We start from the raw sequence: 19,600 nt of genomic DNA, 5'->3' as shown, positions 1-19,600 counted from the left end.
TTAAATTAAACATTAAAATTAAAATAATTGATGAAAAGATGAATGTTTTCATCTTAACATAGCCGAATTCATGCAAAAGAAAAAAAAGAAAGGAAGTCAAGTAATATTCGACCATTTTAAAGCTTGATTAAGGTTAGTTCTTTGTTCGGTTTTTGATAATTTTTACGTTTTTGAGATCGTTGCTTCGAATACTATCCGACCCATGTTTAAATTTTTGATTTTGATGAATATTTTGAGTTGTTCCATTGATGAACATTTGTGTTATGTGATGTTTGATGATGAATAATGAAATATATATTTTAGATTAATATGTTTTGTATTGGAATTTTTAGTGAAATTGAGTAAATAGGGCTAAATTGTGAAATTAAATTTTTGGGGGACTAAAGTGTGAAATAAATGCAATGTGTGGACTTGTATGAGAACCATAAATATTCGGCCCTTGTGTGGTATGGGCAAATTTTGTATAAATTGTGTTTTATGCAATAGGGACTAAATTGCAAAAAGTGTAAATATTAGGGGCAAAATAGTAATTTTCCAAATTATGTGTTTTTTGGATTAAATTGAATGTGTTAATAAATAAATTATCTTATTTTGAATATATTTAGATCGAGAACCAAAGAAATCGGAGTTAGATCGGGGAAAAGCCAAATTAGTCGAATAATCGTCCGACTTCGATTTTTCATCGTCCGAGGTAAGTCTGTTAGCAAAAAAATTCATGTTATCAAATCAATATATATATAAGTATATTTATTTTATAATTAATGAGTTATAATTACAAGTATAAAATTTATGTTAGTTGATGTGTGAATTTCATACATATACATGTGATGTTCGAATAGGTATGTATATAAAAGTATAAATTTTGGATTCAATTAAAAGTTCAAATGTTATGGTTGTGATTATATAATGTGCGAATATATATATGGATCGAACAAGCTTGCATATACATGTATGATACCTTATATGGATTTGGGAATGAAATTATGGATGTATATATATTAGATTCGAATATGTATGAGTATACAAATATAAATTCATGCTTTGATTATGAGTACGTAATTATATATGTATATGATAGACTCAAAATATATATATAAATGTATTCGGTTGAATCATTGAATTTTCAAGTTTGGAATTGGTGAATATGAATCAAAGTTATAAACCTAGCGTGCTAAGTGCTTGATCCTCCGAATCGGGCTATAAGCCTAGCAGTGCTAAGTGCTTATGATATGAATCGAGTTATAAACCTAGCGTGCTAAGTGCTGGTGATCTGAATCAGCTATAAGCCTAGCAGGCTAAGTGCCGTGATCCGAATATGATGAATTAAGTGATTCTAAGCATTTGGTATAAATATAGATATGATTTTATATGAAATGGATGAATGTATGAACATTGTTTCAAGATGTTGATGAGTATATAATTGTTCGAATCTTTGTGATGAGTGAGTATGTATATATATATATATATATATATATATATATCTCGGATGTCATGAAAATTGTTGGATATTTATGTGTGCATATGTAGGCATTCGGCATAGGTGGATATATATTTGTATGCATTCGGCATAGGTAGATATAAGTGTATACATGTATGCATTCGCATAGGTGGGTATAAGTGAATATGTGCATTTGGCCTTTATAGTTTATAAGTATAAAATTATGCTTTTGGTATATGTAATTGAACAATTATATATAAATGGATCCGATGAAGTACGAACAACAAGTACTCTAGAAATCAGATATGCGAGATAATGATTATGTTAGTAATTTGATTTTATGCATATAATGTATATACCTTTGTCCGTTTATGTATATTAGTTAAATATACATTCTTTTAGATTTAAACGAAATGACTTAATATAGAAATGTTTGGTTAGTAATTATAATTGATATTTGTGATTTCGATAAATTTACTTAAATAATTATGTGATTCTTTTATATGTATTTTTAGATACGCTATAGACTTATTAAGCTATAAAAGCTTACTTTGGTTATCTTTGTCTATCAATTCTAATAGATTTTGGAGACGCGTTACGAGCTCGGGGATCATCAGCATAATCTATCACACTATCAACCGTCTTTGGTATTTTATATATTTTGAACTCGAACCTATGGCATGTATAGTCTAGTTAATATGTTTAAATTTTTGGGATATGTGAATATGAGCCATGCGAAAATGGCTTATCTCTTTTCGCTTTTGAATTTGGTATTAACGAATATGTTTTAATGGTCTATTTCCTATGCTTAAATTCGGTTTAGTTAAAATGGCTTGATCATTATGTTTAAACTTAGTTTTATATATTCTAGGTTGAATGTTCAATGTGATTGATTTAAATGATTCGACCATGGTATAAGTCTATTTGTATAAATGATAATTAGTATGATTGATAACTTGATTATATTTCTTGATTGGTTACATCATGAATAAATTATGAATTAGTTTGTATTAGTAAGTTTAAAACATAGTAAAAATGCTTGTAAGTTTTTATTAAACAATTCGGCTAAAGAGTATGAAAGAACATAATGTATATTTGATCATGATCTAACCTTAATTTGAAGTGGTGTTTATGCTGTAAATTGGTTAAGGGATGAGTTTCGGTTGTGCTATGATATTGAATTGACAGATATGTATGTTTTGTATTAAGAATTGGTGTGGAAAAAAAATGGTTGTGTTTTTCGGTAATGCCTCGTAATCCTAATATGGCGACGTATACGGGTTAGGGGTGTTACACAATTTCTTCAATAATTTCATTTTCTAATTAACCACTAAATCAGTAAAATTTTTCTATGTATATTTTCATACGATTTCCCTATCATATCAATATTCATGCAAAAATATTAAAATAAATTTATTTTTAAATCGGATTTGTGGCTACGAAACCACTGTCCCAATAACCTTGAATTTAGGCCATTACAATCACATACATCAACTTCAAAACATCATACAAAACAATCCCCTAGCTGCTAATCTATGCACCCTTGACAGCTTTAATACAACTACATACAATATTTTTACCTGATTTAGACCACCTAATCAATCTTTGTTACATACAATATCTCTACTTGATTCGACCCACCTAATCAAGCTTTTTACATTAGGTCTATGATTTTACTTATGCATCTACAAACATATTCTTGATTTTGCTAATGCCAACAACATCATTTTCATTTGTTCAATTTGGAATGGATCTTCCCAAGTTGCAGCTAGCATTCTTGAAAGCTACTTAAACTCTAATATATCAATGAGTGGCCTTCACCAGTTTTCATCATCAAATGACCGAAAATTTCAAACAAGGTACACTTAACTTCTCTTGGATGTGATAACCTCTTCCCAGTAACAATTATGCAAGCAATTGAATTCTTTCTAGCTCTTACTTGAACATGAAAAAACCTAGAAGATGCTAAGAACAAAGATGAAGAAATATTGTCAATCAAGAAACAACTTAAAGATGGGAGAAGTAATGAAATTAAAGTTGGTAAAGATGGGTATTTGAGATTTCATGATCGGTTATGTGTACCTAATAAAGTAGAGTTGAGGCAAATTATACTTTGGGAAGCACATTGTGGTTCTTTTTCCATGCATCCGGGGAGTAATAAAATGTACCAAGATTTGAAACAGTTTTATTGGTGGAAGAGGATGTAAAAGGACATCGTAAAATATGTTATCAAGTGTCTACTTTGTTAGCAAGTAAAATCAAAATATCAAGTTTCAAGGCTATTGCAACCAATAACGATACTTGAGTGGAAATAAAAGAGAATAACTATGGATTTTGTGATTAGACTGCCGCTCACTACTAAAAAGAAGGATGTCATTTGGGTTATTATGGATAGGATATTAAATGCTAAAGTTACATATTTTATGTAATTAAATTGGTTAATTTATGAGAGTGCACCACTAATTTTTTCACGTTTTTGTTGAATTTTGTGTAGGGATGCAATTTGGGGCTAAATAGAAGAAAAATGAAACAATTGGGCTAGATTGAAGAAATGAGCAAAGAAGACGGGCCAAAGCAGAATTTTTCCAAGATTAATTAGCTTAAATTTTTGTTGACTTAGTGGAAGATTATGTTGGGATATTTTTTATATCATGGAATATTTTTCCTTGATTTTCTATGGCTAGTTGGCTCTTAATTTAGCAAAGCCACTAGTATAAATAGTAGACTACTTTGTTCATTTTATCATCAAGTTATGATTCAAGCTTTCATCTTTGAATACATTCTCTTCTTCATTCTCACGAAGCTACCTGTTGTATTTAGTTTCTTTTTCTTCAATTTATCAATTTCTAGTTTGTCACCATTTACAATTCATTTTTCAAACTTCCAGTAGCTAACCATCCCACTTTAATACACTACGAAAATTCCAGCCCCCATACTTAATCGTGCTACCCATTCTTTTCACCCATTTTTACCTTATTTAATTTATCCAACTCTAATATGCCCCAAACCTTAGTTAACTAAATCCATTTTCAGCTTTAGGTCAGAATTAGCCTCGTTAAAACCCATGAGTTACGAACCCGAGCAATTTAACTCCTAAATTCCGGTACTTATTATTTCTCCGGATTAAGAGTATGATTTTATCAACTCACAAAGTCAGATCAACACTAAGTCAAAAAAAGACGTCGTTTGAGTTAGTGTGGTTAGACGTACAGTTGGGATTCCGAAAGGATCGATTGTCTAATCGATTTTCTGTGAACACATTGGCGTGCCAAGTGGAGATTGTTGTTTGGTTCCGTCAAGGGAAGTAGTAACCAGATTTAAATGCCCCACGCGGTTGAGGGCATTGGTTCGAGCTAGGCTCTTCTAGAATTCAAAGTTGCCGGAGTTTTAAATCACGAACGTTTCGTTGGTTGTTCGATCGGTAAGGGTTAGTTATTGGACATTTCATAACTAATTTACACAAGGAAGAGTTGGTGTCCGAGGCGTCCTTGGTAGCTATAACTAGCTTATTGGAAAAGAGGAGTCATCTAATTTCGAGGATCAGTTCAAAGACGAGGAAAAACCCGTACCTCAAGCTGAGCTTAGTTTAATTCATTTTTCTTCAGATTTATTTAACTGCTTTTTATTATTTTATTTTTAGCTTTTACTTTTTACGCAATTTATTTATTTATTTCAGGTTTCAAATTTTATCCCCCCGAACTTCTTGGGCACGACAACTGCCCCGACATAAATCTGGTCAAGAGAGCAACAATTTGCAGTAAACCCAGTCTCTGAGGGATCGACCCTACTCCCTATACTGCTTAAATTGCAAATTAGGCGTAGTTTTATATTGGTGGAATTGACAACCATCAATAGATTGACAAAATCTGCCCATTTCTTATTAGTATGAACAAACTTTCCTATGGAAAAATATGTAGAATTGTATATATAAGTGAGATAGTGAGATTACATGGGGTACCAATGTCTATTATTTTTTATTAGGACCCAAGATTTACTTCTAGGTTTTGGGAAAAGTTGCATGAAGAATTGGGAACTCGATTGAATTTTAGGGTTTAGGGTTTAGAAAAGGGTAATCTTTCAAGTTATTTGAAATCTTTTGAGAGGACTTAATTGTTATAATATTAGCTTTTTGAGAGATATTCTTTGTTTGACATTTATTTCTCATCTTTATGAGTGATTACTTGAGGTTTTTGATAGAAAACCTTAAGGGGATGTGATTCTATTTTGCCTATTAAAAAGATAGTATTTGTAAAGTTTAAACCTTATCCTAAAGAGGTTTCAAATTAGTAAATTTTGGAAATCCTTAGTTGTGGTAAGTTAAGGTAGTGGAGCTTTGGGACCAAACCATATAAATCTTTGTGTTGATTTTTTATTGTTACCTTTCTTTCAAACTTTTAAAAAACAAATCCATCCACTCTCTTGGTGTATATCGAGCTTTACAATCGGTATAAGAGTTAGAACTCTAAAAATGGTATCACTACCAAGAGAAACGGTCCTCAAGCAGATCAAGATGGAAGGCAAAAATCAAGAACTTTGTCTCATGGCCTTGGAGCAAGATTCATCAATATTAGGAGAAGGTCATTCCACCATGAGGCCTCCACTCATTAATGGCACCAAGTACTCATATTTCACATTATCAAAGAAACTCTTTAATAGATAAATTGAATTTAAAATAATTATTTATTTGCTACCAAATATTTAATGTAGAATTCAAGATTTTAACGATTCAAAAATTACCAGCACTAAATAAGTAACACAATTGTCATAACACACTGTTGAAATAATTAATTAGCTTAGTCGATATTCTAACACTTTTTACACCACTATTGCTAGTATTAGGATAAGGGTAAAGTGCTACCTTGATTTGCATTGCCTTGATTGATGAGTCACCTTGTTCATATTGTACTTGCTAACACGTTTGTTGGTACAAGCAATGTGTTGTTCAACTTGTTGTTTCCTTTGTTTTAATACAAGGAACCACACACAAGCTATATCTTATGTATCAATATAATTGATTGGTAATATTTTTATTTTATAAAGATTTTTTATTTAAATAAGTTCTATAATCATAAAAAATATAATATATTTATTTGTATTTAAAAGTAAACTTACCCTTATAAAAACAAAAAAAATTAAAATTTTTGAAGAGTTTTAGCCCAATATAAGCTTGAAATAATTTTAAGTGTATTGGGTGGTAACTCTTCCCACTTTACACAAGTTATATTACGAGCTACAGCAACAAACCTTGAAGACTTCTATTTCAAATATATTAGATAACATTTTTACCCTATTCTCTTTATGGCTAACTCTAATTAATTATACTTGATTGATTTTCAATCTATTTATAAAAGAGTTATGTTAGTGGAAAAGGTGGAATTTAATGATCACATATGTTTATAGTGATAAACTATCGTTGAGTGTATTTGTAAATCACCTTTGTGTGATAGGAAATTGAGAGTTTTTATCTTCATTGGGAACATTGTTTTAGGTTTTTCCTTTATAATATCAAATATCAATTGAGTGTTAAAAGAGTTTTAGTATGAAAACTCATTAAAGAAAGTTTATTGAAAATATATAAGGATGAGATTACAATTATACGTGGATTTAGGTAGTTTGGAATTAAATAATTATTTATAAGGTAAATTTAATAGTGAATTCTTCTTTAGATAAGGCTTTATAGATGTAAGACAAGTTTCGAATGGCATAAATAATCTTTGTGTTGTTGCTGGTTTGGTTTTTTACTACTTTATTCATATACTTGTGTCATAGTGTGTGCCAACACACAAAAGAGTTAAATAGAGTTCGAACCCTGACTTATAATGGTTCTACTCCATCTGTTGCTACGTTGGCACAATCCCTTCATTATCACGAGAAAAACTGTATGGGTTTCTGTTTTCTGTTTGACTACATAACTTCATATCCAACTATTGACTGATCAATATTTCTTAACTTAATCTATGTTTCTTCAATCTAGTCAATAAATTTGATTTTCATTTACATCCACATTCCAAGAAATATGTGAACTATTCAAGCAATTTGGTATATATTCATGTCTACCTAAAAATGGCAATATTAATACCCACATTGAAGTCAAAAACAGAGGAAAAATATTCCTTCTAGCCATAAAGGGATAAGAATATAATATGTATATGTATAACATTAGCTAGATCTAATCAAACAAAGCAGTCCTTAACGCCAAATTTCAGAAACACAACTCACAGCAGCATCAGCACCAGTTCCATTATTGAGATTGGCATTGACATTGCTGATATCCCCAGAAATAGTCAATCCAGAATTAGAGGAAACATCTCCATGGATGGTAATGGTGGGTGAGACATTTGCCACCCGCCCAAGACTATGATTATGAGAAGCAATTTTTTGCGGTGAAGTTAACTGAGTTTGCACAAGTTGATTCAAACCACATGGGAGGGAGCCTCGAGCAAGCACATCCTCTGCTAACTTTACCTATAATTACATATATATTGATGAAATTACCGATAATTATATTATATTACATAATATACATTCTATGACTTGGTTCACTGGCAGAAAGCAAGCAAATACGAACACCTACGGTACCTTGACTCTCAGGGCTTCCACATCTGACTTAAGCACTCGGTTACTAGTGTCAGCGTCACGAAATTGTTGATGAGCATTTGTAAGCTGCCTGTAGAGGGAATCATTTTCTCCCCTCAATTGTTCAGCCTTGATTAACAAACCAGAAAGCAAACAATTAAACCTCAACTTTTCTTGATTATAAATAATAATTAATTTCAATAAAGACTATGGAAATCAAGCAAGGAACTTAAGAATTAAAAAAGAAAAAAAAGATTATTTAGGCATCGTTTTAGTTAATCAGAAGAACCAGAAATTCAAGATCTGTGAGATGCTCTTGCTTTCTTTTTCTTGACCGCCTGGCAGACTCCCTATTCGAAAGCATCCTGCAGGAGTCCGATGAGTAAGTTAATTACATATATGAATTAATTAGCTAGGCATTGGTTAATCTATCTATAGGATATAGCTATAGGTATACCTGCGGAGGCGTTTCAAATGAGAGGGGTCTAAGCTCTGTTCAGACTGAGCTACGTCAGTTTCTTCATTATCTGATTGGTGGTCAGGAGAGGAGGCACTCGTAGCTCCTCTAACTTCATTCTCCCTACTTTTGGCTTTGGGGTTATTACCTGCACACAACGAGAAACATTTCCTAATTTTTCAAAGTAATACACTAAATTAAGGAAAGCTGATCGATGATTGATGCTTGATTAGGAAGCATTACTGAGAAAAATTAATGTTGAAAATATATACGTTATGCATTCACGAACGAAGGATGCATGGACTAACTTTGAACTACTGTTAATGTTACGTAAGATAGTAAACTGATACCACATATGGATGATTGTGGATCAAGGGTGGATCTCTTTGGAGTGAGATTCTGTTGGTGTTTAAGGACAGCAGCAAGCTGGTTTGCACTTCAAACAATCGAAGAAGAAAGAAAATTTTGAAAGTGGAAACAAAAAAGAAAAGAGAGAATTTGAATGAAAAAGAACTGAATTTTCATTAACATTAACAAGAGGCATGATGCCAATACATATAAGAGTTAACAAATACAAAATAAACAAGTTATCACCTAATCAATCTACCTAACACCACTTATATGCATTGAAACTTACAAGATTAGCTTGCACATATTGCATTGTTGATTTTTCAATCAATCAACATCAAAATTACACCAAAACATTCACCTACTTAGTTCAACATGAACTAGATTACAAAATAATTAAAAGACAACTAAATGCAGCAAGTAGTTCGGCAACTTCAAGCTCTAGCTGCTGCACACCATGGCTCGATTGCCTGCTGCCCCTTTTTTCTTGCATGGCCACCTTTGCATGGGAACTAATCTCAACACTCCTCCTTAGTTTCCATGCTAATGACACCTAATTCCCTTATTAATTTAGCAAATTTAGACACATTAAGTGCCTTTGTAAAGATATCAGTAATTTACTATTCTGAATTACAATGAACCAGCTCGATTTCATGAGCTTGCTCCATTTCTCTTACAACATGCAACTTGATATTAAAATGCTTTGTTCTGTCATGGAAGATGGGATTCTTTGCAATTGTAATAGAAAATTTGTTGTCACAGTAGATCTCTGTTGCTCATTCTTGATTTTGGTTTAAATCAGCCAAGATTTTTCTACGCCATATGGCTTGATTCACAGCAGATGCAACAGTAACGTATTCAGCTTCTACTGTTGATTGTGCTACTAGACTCTGCTTCTTAGAGCTCCAGCAAAACATGCCTAAGCCAAGGCTAAATGCATATCCAGATGTACTCCTCATATCATCACATGATCCAGCCCAGTCACTATCAACATAGCCTGTCAGCTTCATGTTTTCAGCCTTTTTGAACAACACACCATGATCAATGGTGCCTTTGATGTACCTCAGCACTCTTTTAGCTGCTTGAAAGTGCTGATTATTGTAGCAATTCATGAATCTAGATAGCATACTAACAGCAAACATAATGTCAGGCCTTGTTGCAGTCAAATACAGCAGACTACCAATGAAACTCTTGTACATTGTCTCACAAACTGGTTCACCACTGCCCTGCCTCGATAGCTTCATACCAACAGCCATTGGTGTGCTTGTTGGCTTACAGTTCTTCATAGAGAACTTGTTTAAGACCTTCATAGCAAAGGAACTCTGGCTAAGAAAAATTCAATTTGCAGTTTGTTTCACTTCCATTCCTAGAAAGTAGTTCATTCTGCCTAGATCAGACATCTCAAACATTTTCATCATTTTCCTCTTGAAGTCATGCAGCATATTCTTGTCTCCTCCAGTTACTAACATATCATCAACATAAAGTGACAAGATAAGCTGAGTTTCAGCTTGATTTTTTTTCACATACAGTGTTGGTTCACTGGCACTTCTCTTGAATTCCAAACTGATCAGATAGGAGTCAATTCGAGTATACCAAGCTTGAGGGGCCTGCTTCAGGCCATACAGGGCCTTTTTCAACTTGTACATCATATGTTCTTTGCCAGTGACTACAAACCCTTGAGGCTGCTCGATGTAGATCTCTTCTTCTAGGTAACCATTGAGAAATGCAGACTTCACATCGAGCTGATGAATGGTCCACTGATTTTGAGCAGCCAAGGTAACTATTATTCTGACTGTGTCAAGCCTGGCTACTGGTGCAAAAGTCTTTAGGTAGTCTAGGCCATACCTCTGGCTGAAGCCTTTGACAACAAGCCTGGCTTTCAGCTTGTTTAGGCTGCCATTAGCATTTTGTTTTGTTCGATAGACCCACTTTACTCCAATGGTCTTCTTTCCAGCAGGCTTATCAACTAATTCCCATGTCTGATTTTTCTAAATCATGTTGATTTCATCAACCATAGCCTGTTTCCAGCCTTCATCTGCCTCAGCCTCTTCAAAACTGATAGGTTCTGCTATAGCAACTTGTGCTATTTCATAGATTTCATCTAGGGACCTTGTGCCTCTCACAGGCATATCATCAATGTCCATTTCAGGACTAAGCTGCTCGAGTTCAGCTTGATTAGGCACCAGGTCTTCTGAAATAGCTTCTGGTTCATTCTTCTCCCAATTCCAGCAAGCCTTTTCATCAAAGATAACATCTCTGCTTACTTGGACTTTGCTTGTCAAGGGATCCAGAACCCTGTAGCCCTTCTTGACTGAGCTATAGCCCACTAGAATACCTGGTTGAGCCCTTTTTGCAAGCTTGTCCCTCTTTACTGTTAGTATTTGTGCATAACACAGACAACCAAATACTTTTAAATGTGCCAAGCAAGGCTTGAACTCAAACCAAGCCTCGAAAGGTGTCTTGTGAGCAAGGGCCTTAGTTGGAAGTCTATTCTGAAGGTAAACAACAGTGTTTACTACCTCAGCCCACATGGTTTTGGGTAGTTTCTTCTCAAACAGCAGGCACCTGGCCATATCCAGCAGGCTTTTGTTCTTCCTTTCGAATCCCCCATTCTGCTAAGGTGTGTACACATTTGTTAGTTGGTGTTTGATGCCAGCATCACTACAAATGGTTTGGAACTGAGCTAAAGTGTACTCAGTCCCATTGTCTGACCTTATCGATTTCAGCTTGCAGCCTATTTCTGTCTCAACAGCAATTTTAAACTTCACAAACACTTGAGCTACCTCAGACTTATGTTTCAAGAAGAAAATCCAGCAAAACCTTGTAAAATCATCAATGAAGAGGATGAAATACCTGTTTTTGTTAAGTGATTCAGTCCTCATAGGTCCACATACATCAGAGTGCACCAACTGCACTCTTTCAGTGGCTCTCCATGCTGAGTTTGTAGGAAATGGCAATCTTGCCTGTTTTCCAATCAAGCAAACTTCACACACATCATCATGCTCCACTGAGTTGGTAAAGTTCTCAGCCAAGCCCTCTCTGGCCATTCGAGCCATCAACCTGAAGTTGGCATGTCCAAGCCTTTGATGCCAGAGCTTGGAATCATCTGTAGAGGCTGTGTATGCTGACTTTGAGTCATTTGGCTAATGAACCTCAAATCACTTGTCAGTCATTGTGACTGTCATAAGGCTTGATACACTTGGATCAGCAATCTGGCACTGTTTGTCCTTGAACACAACTGAATAGCCTTTCTCGAACAATTGAGCCATGCTGAGAAGGTTTCTGTCAATCTCAGGCACCAATAGCACTTTCGAGATGACTTTGTTGCCTGTAGGAGTGCATATCAACACATCTCCTTTTCCTTCAGCCTTTATAAACTGATCATTTCCAACCTTGACCTTGGTTTCACAGCTTCTGTCCAAGGTTTTAAACAAAGATGCATTTCGTGACATGTGGTTAGTTCAGCCACTGTCCAATAGCCAGCCTTTCGAGCATTTCTTCTCAGCAGCTAAGCAGGACACAGCAAATACCTGCTCCTCTTGGTCACTACTGTCTTCAGCCACGCGAGCTTCAGCCTTTGGTTGTTGAAATTAGCTCTGCCTTGGTTTGGTTTTATTTTTACAAACCTTTTCAACATGGCCCTTCTTTTTGCAATACTGGCATATAGCATCTGGTCTGAACCAGCATTTGTCTTCTGGATGACCTGGCCTCTTGCAATATCTGCAGGGCTGGTCACTGCTTCCTGCAGTATCAGGCTTAGGCCTATTTTTCCAGGCTTTTTACCTCTATGAGCATTGGTGCTCGAGGCTTCTCTGGCTCTCGCTTGAAATGCACCTTCCTGGTAGTCTTCAGCCCTACTATCTCTTCTTTGTTCCTGAGCGTAAAAAGTATTAATTAGCTCAGTCAAAGAGATGCTAGCAAGATCTCTTGAATCCTCTAAGGAGGATATCTTTGCCTCATATCTCTCAGGCAAAGTGGAGTGGACTTTCTCCACGATTCTTGCCTCATCAAAGTGCTCACCAAGGAGCCTTATGCTGTTAACCACTGCCATGATTCTATCTGCATACTGCTTCACTGTTTCTTCTTTCCTCATCTTCAGATTATCAAAATCTCTCCTCAAATTTAACAATTGTTGTTGCCTTGAAACTCCTCCTTAAGCTTATCCCAGGCCTGTTTTGGGGTCTCACAGGCCATAATTCTGGTGAAGATGACATCTGACACACAGTTCTAGATGCAGGACATGGCTTTGTGCCTTTTGGTCCTCTCATCAGCATGTTGTCTGATTTGAGCTACTGTAGGATTGGCCCTCAGTGGTGCTGGTTCAACATCTGTGTTGACAACTTCCCACAGATTAAAGGCCTGCAGGTAAGTGTTTATCTTTACCAGCCATCTGTGGAAGCCTTCTCCATTGAAGACTGGTGGGGTTGCTGGTGAAAGTCCTGAAGAAGCCATTCTGGTTTCTTGGTTTGATACAACAAGTCCACTAAGATAAAGGCTCTAGATACCAATTGTTATTGTTTAAGGGCAGCAGCAAGCTGGTTTGCACTTGTTTGGACAGCAAGTGTCGAGCCTTGCAGAAGAAACAACCGAAGAACAAAGAAAATTTTGCAAGTGGAAACAGAAAAGAAAAGAGAGAATTTGAATGAAAAAAAACTGAATTTTCATTAACATTAACAAGAGGCATGATGCCAATACATATAAGAGTTAAAAAATACAAAATAAACAAGTTATCACCTAATCAATCTACCTAACACCACTTATATGCATTGAAACTTACAAGATTAGCTTGCACATATTGCATTGCTGATTTTTCAATCAATCAACATCAAAATTACACCAAAACATTCACCTACTTAGTTCAACATGAATTAGATTACAAAATAATTAAAAGACAACTAAATGCAGCAAGTAGTTCGGTAACTTCAAGCTCTAGCAACTGCACACCATGGCTCGATTGTCTGCTGCCCCTTTTTTCTTGCATGGCCACCTTTGCGTGGGAACTAATCTCAACAGATTCTCATTCGGAAACAGTAATGAATATGCTTCAGCTGCTTCTCCTTGACTGGAAAATCATTCACTACTTCCTGATGATCGATGACTCCATGAAAAATGTTTAAGCGAAAACTAGCTAGGTTAGGGAAGGTACTTATATGTGATAAATTAAAACTCAAGTGCTATATATATACGTATATATATATTAAGATCATAAATGATGTGATCCGGCTCGGGTTAATCGAGTCATTTCACGTAGTTGCCCGATCGTCGACGAGGAGTAGTTGAAATTGTCAAAATTGGGTGATTTAGGTTAAGGGTTGCGAAAGCTTTTAAAGAGGTTTAGATGAGTGGTTTGGTGTTGGTAGGTTCGGTTTAGAATAGAAACAAGGTAGGGTAGAAAAGGTAGTTGATGGAGTTGGAAAATAGAACTTAAACGTCAAGAAAGTTTCAATATTATAATGAGTATCGCCCCAAATCTTATATGGTTTAAGGTGAAAAGATGGAAATAGGAATATGGACCTCAACACGTTACTTAGCAAAGTAAGAACCGAAGGTATATTGAAATGGATGAACACCACACCAGGATTGGTGATAAGTTCGGAAAGAGTTCGGTTGACGCCATTAGCACGCTAGATAAACCAAATCGAGACTTACACTAAATATGAGAGGGAGAAACCTCACAAGAACAATAGTTCATTCAGAAATTTGACAAAAAGTTCTTTTACAATGAAATTGAACAACTATTTATAGGAAGATGAATGGCTAGCTGAATGGGCAACTTAATGGCTAAGAATTCAGCCATGAATATGCTAGAAAATTCTAGAAAGAAATCATTAATTTGTTGTAGCTAAATTCGACTGAATGGGCATAAATGAAGCATTAAAAATTTGGTTCATGCTTGGAGATGATTCATGGATTGATCGAAACATCATGTTGCTTCACTAGATGCATTCATGCATCCTTAATCTTGAAGAAAGCTTAATTCCATGGATGTGCAGCCCCTTATTTGTTCCAACATCTCCCTTGGCTGAATGGAACTTTAAAGTGCCTTGAAAACTTAAATAGTGATCTTGGAAAATACATGGACAGGCCTGAAACGTCCCATAGTATGTTCTTCCATAAATTCGATCCATAAATGTGCAAATGCATGAACTTTCAGCAGCAACCTCTTGCATGAACGTCCCAAGTACTTGTGCTCCCTTAAATGCCTCCCATTGAACCTCATTTGTGCATACACACTCCCATACATTGCACCATGCTATTCATGCACTTGGACTTTAATGCTCATTCATGTATTCGTCCATCCTACAAGAAAAACATGAACTAAATTAGGTTGAAATGTATGTTCGGCTGAACTAAATGGCATCAAGACAAATTAAACACTAATTATCATACTAACTAAATTGAGACAAATTAATTATAGTCCAGCCACCTAATTAAATTCGGCGAACATTGCATAATTAAAACATGTAATAAGCTGACAAGTAATTAAGAGCTGTAACTAAATTAACTAATTAACTTAAATATTTAACTTATTCCAGCAATTAAAATTAATTGAGCTAAAGAGCTAATAACGAGCTCAATGAGCTGAACTGAGCTCGAATCAGCTGACTTGAGCTCGAATGAGCTGACTTGAGCTCAAGTGAGCTAAACCAAGGACATTTCCGGGGCGTGGCTGTATCATTCCCCCTTCTTCGAAGCGACTTGTCCTCAAGTCGAGCTGTTGGTTCACTTGATCAGAACTCCTCTTACTCGACTTTCCTCGATCGAACGGGGCGAATGGCAATTGAGCCCACTGAAAAGAATAGCCATGAGTTAGTAAATAGCAACGCAAACAAACTTGTAGTCCAATCATAAGCATAACAAAACAAGTATAACACATGCGAATGGACAGATTCAGATTACCATGCAAACAAGCTAATTTACTCGCCAATGCCTCATCAAATATTCGAAACAAAAATTGACATGTTTTAAGGCATTCAAACATCTCAAATTGTTTCCACAAGTCATAACCAGATCGTGAATAATGAATCAAATGGTAGACATAATCTTCACAAGTAGGTATTTGAAAGGATTCACACAGTTCACTGATTTGCACAATCATACCATGCATTAATCGACGGACTATAGATTCACTCACATATGCATCATAAAAATTATCAAAAACAATAATCTTTTTATCAACCATCAAAATAGATAGATCATCAATAAGCAAAATAGGACTGTCAAGCATGTTTCGATCTAAGTGTTTTACAAAAACTAAATCATCAACACGATCTTTGTCACTATCCGAGGAGTACAAAAATGTTTCAAAAGTTTCAAGCATCTTACCTTTATAAGCAGAAGAATAAGGATCGATTTTACCTTTTCCATTTAATATAAACCTTCTCTCCTCAGGAATGTAGTCTAGTCGAAGCTTCGTGGCTGAATTAACCTTGTCAAAATGAAATACGAACTTCAGGTATAACCACAGAAATGGATTAAGGAATGAATTTAAATGGAAATCAAATTTATCATACCTCGTTTCCTTATTCAACAACCAATTATCAAAACAATAGAAATTGTTCGCACATAATCGATGATGCTTGATTTTCCCACAAAATGCACCAAAACAGATTCCAGGCTTAAAAACTTGAGTTTGATTATTCATGCCAAAGTGTATCAAGGAGTTCATTAAACCAAACTTGTCAACCCAAAAGGATTTTTGTGTCCACAGAAACAAATGTTCAAATTTATTTACTTCCTTCGAACTAAATTTGCAAAAACTCGAGGAGTTCAAACAAAATAGTAAAGGGTTCACATAATCACCACAATTAATTAAATTGAGATGTTTATATGAAAATTTGTTGTTACGCAGAATCGAGTTTTGCATTTGCCCATAAAACACGACTTCACCTTTAAACTTGTCAACGCAAAGATTTATTTTGGAAAAACTCGTCTCACTACCATTTGAAATTACAACACTAATCGATGAAGGTAAATCAACCACTTTTTGGCAGGGAGCTTTTACAAAGATGAAGTTTTTGACATTATGTTTACCCACATTCAAGGAAGATAGTGGAAATTCAAGTGCTAGGTGTTCCTTACCTATCTTACCTTCGGGTTCGTGTGGTTCGATTTCAACTTCATTCTTACCTTTTTCAGTCATGCAAAAACGTCGCTCGTCAGGAACATATTGAAGTTGATAATCGTCACAGGGATTTCTCGGAACCTGAAAAGAAGGAACAGAACAAAAGCAAACATCACGGGGGTTAGTTAAAATTTCGTTCTCCTTTTCTTGATCTCGCTCACTATCTTCATTTCCTCTCGTTTCTTTTTCAACATTTTTTTCTTTTTTAATTTTTTTCTCAATCTCAATTTCTTTTTCAATTTTCTTTTCTTCGTTTTCATTTTTTCTCACTTTTTCGATTTTTTTTCTTTTGCAATTTCTTTTTCTTTTTCTTTTTCTTCTTCACTTTCTTTTTCGATTTCGTTATAATGTGCGAACGACACGAAAGAATCAAAAAGATAATCATTTGGCTCAAAGGAAGAGAAAATATTTTCGTAGGCTTCTCGTCCATTTCTTCGGGAACAATCCTTTGGGAAAGACTTCTTTGAAGCATACGAGGAATAACTCGTGCTTTCTCGTTCGTCATATCGAAAAGTTGCAAGCTCGGCTGACGCGTCTTGAGTTCCTTGACGAATAGGAATCCCGATAAGAATCTCTTAGCGGGTAGTCTTTAGATGTGTATCGACGTGATGATCTCAGCTCCGTTTCTCGACTTGGTAGGTTCTGTTTTCCTCGGATCATTTCCTCCACTCGGTCCAACCGTCTTTTTAATGGGCTTAGTTATTCCTCCAATATTCGGCCCATCTCGTTCACCAAATATTGAAATTCATCGGCGTAGAATTTTTCTTGAGACATGATTTCAAAGAAAGAAGAAAGGTTAAAAGAATAATAACAGGAAATTAGTTACCTCACCACAAAATCTCGCAAGTCACTCGGAAAGAAAATTTCACTCCACTCGTGTTTTCACTTGTTTTGGCTTTTATCTTGATGTATTTTCACTCGTTCCTTTTACCGCTCTTCTCATTCTCGTGATTTCGTATTTTGTCTTGTATAAACCTATTGCGGCTTGGGGTCGGCTTCAAAATGGTTATAAGGGATAACGTCGGGTGTAGGATAGGCTGAACAAAGAAAAATTTAGGTTTAAAGTGTGGCGTTGGGAGGGGTAAATAATGGTAGGAAGGGAAACTTGATGATCGGAGTAGGAATAAATGAAAACAGTAACAAACTTTCAACTCTTATTTTTTTGTGCTCGCTTTTTTTTGCTCACTTTTTTTTTACTTTTTTTTTGAATTTTTTTGAATTTTTTTAATATTTTTCAAATTTTTTATAGACCACAATACACTAACATGCTGAATACAATAGAAAATAATTACAATTAATTTAATTTTTTTCAATTTTTTTGATTTTTTACGAACCTACTCTGGGATTAACAAGAAACTTCGGTGCTCCTCATTTTAGTAGCTCTGATACCAAATGATGCGATTCGACTCGGGTTAATCGAGTCGTTTCACGTAGTTGCCCGATCGTCGACGAGGAGTAGTTGGAATTGTCAAAATTGGGTGATTTAGGCTAAGGGTTGCGGAAGCTTTTAAAGGGGTTTAGATGAGTGGTTTGGTGTTGGTAGGTTCGGTTTAGAATAGAAACAAGGTAGGATAGAAAAGGTAGTCGATGGAGTTGGAAAATAGAACTTTAACGTCAAGAAAGTTTCAATATTATAATGAGTATCGCCCCAAATCTTATATGGTTTAAGGTGAAAAGATGGAAACAGGAATATGGACCTCGACCCGTTACTTAGCAAAGTAAGAACTGAAGGTATATTGAAATGGATGAACGCCACACCAGGATTGGTGATAAGTTCGGAAAGAGTTCGGTTGACGCCACTAGCACGCTAGATAAGCCAAATCGAGACTCACACGAAATATGAGAGGGAGAAACCTCACAAGAACAATAGTTCATTCAGAAATTTGACAAAAAGTTCTTTTACAATGAAATTGAACAACTATTTATAGGAAGATGCATGGCTAGCTGAATGGGCAACTTAATGGCTAAGAATTCAGCCATGAATATGCTAGAAAATTCTAGAAAGAAATCATTAATTTGCTGTAGCTAAATTCGGCTGAATGGGCATGAATGAAGCATTAAAAATTCGGTTCATGCTTGGAGATGATTCATGGATTGACCAAAACATCATGTTGCTTCACTAGATGCATTCATGCATCCTTAATCTTGAAGAAAGCTTAATTCTATGGATGTGCAGCCCCTTATTTGTTCCAACATCTCCCTTGGCTGAATGGAGCTTTAAAGTGCCTTGAAAACTTAAATAGTGATCTTGGAAAATACATGGACAGGCCTGAAACGTCCCATGGTATGTTCTTCAATAAATTCGGTCCATTAATGTGCAAATGCATGAACTTTCAGCAGCCCCCTCTTGCATGAACGTCCCAAGTACTTGTGCTCCCTTAAATGCCTCCCATTGAACCTCATTTGTGCATGCACACTCCCATACATTGCACCAAGCTATTCATGCACTTGGACTTTAATGCTCATTCATGTATTCGTCCATCCTACAAGAAAACATGAACTAAATTAGGTTCAAATGTATGTTCGGCTGAACTAAATGGCATCAAGACAAATTAAACACTAATTATCATACTAACTAAATTGAGACAAATTAATTATAGTCCAGCCACCTAATTAAATTCGGCTAACACAACATAATTAAAATATGTAATAAGCT

At 35.2% G+C, this 19,600-nt stretch overlaps 2 protein-coding genes across 2 annotated transcripts; both read right to left on the bottom strand.

Annotated features, from left to right (window-relative positions):
- Positions 1 to 7,588: 7,588 nt before the first annotated feature.
- Positions 7,589 to 9,487, bottom strand: LOC105803075 (basic leucine zipper 9). The gene is made up of 6 exons (XM_052633983.1): positions 9,461 to 9,487; positions 9,225 to 9,372; positions 8,472 to 8,619; positions 8,304 to 8,379; positions 8,018 to 8,143; positions 7,589 to 7,903 (listed from the first exon to the last, which is right to left on the bottom strand). The coding sequence occupies exons 1-6, from the start codon at positions 9,485 to 9,487 to the stop codon at positions 7,628 to 7,630; spliced, it is 801 nt and encodes a 266-aa protein (XP_052489943.1). The 3' UTR covers positions 7,589 to 7,627.
- Positions 9,488 to 9,595: 108 nt separating this feature from the next.
- On the bottom strand, positions 9,596 to 10,129 carry LOC128042584 (secreted RxLR effector protein 161-like). The gene has a single exon (XM_052633982.1). It carries the CDS (start codon positions 10,127 to 10,129, stop codon positions 9,596 to 9,598), a length of 534 nt encoding a protein of 177 aa, XP_052489942.1.
- Between the last annotated feature and the right edge of the window lie 9,471 nt (positions 10,130 to 19,600).

Source organism: Gossypium raimondii, chromosome 7, assembly GCF_025698545.1.
Source record: "Gossypium raimondii isolate GPD5lz chromosome 7, ASM2569854v1, whole genome shotgun sequence".
In the NCBI taxonomy this organism is placed as follows: domain Eukaryota; kingdom Viridiplantae; phylum Streptophyta; class Magnoliopsida; order Malvales; family Malvaceae; genus Gossypium; species Gossypium raimondii.
The sequence above is the reverse complement of the archived record's forward strand: the minus strand, read 5'-3'. Positions and strand labels throughout refer to the sequence as shown.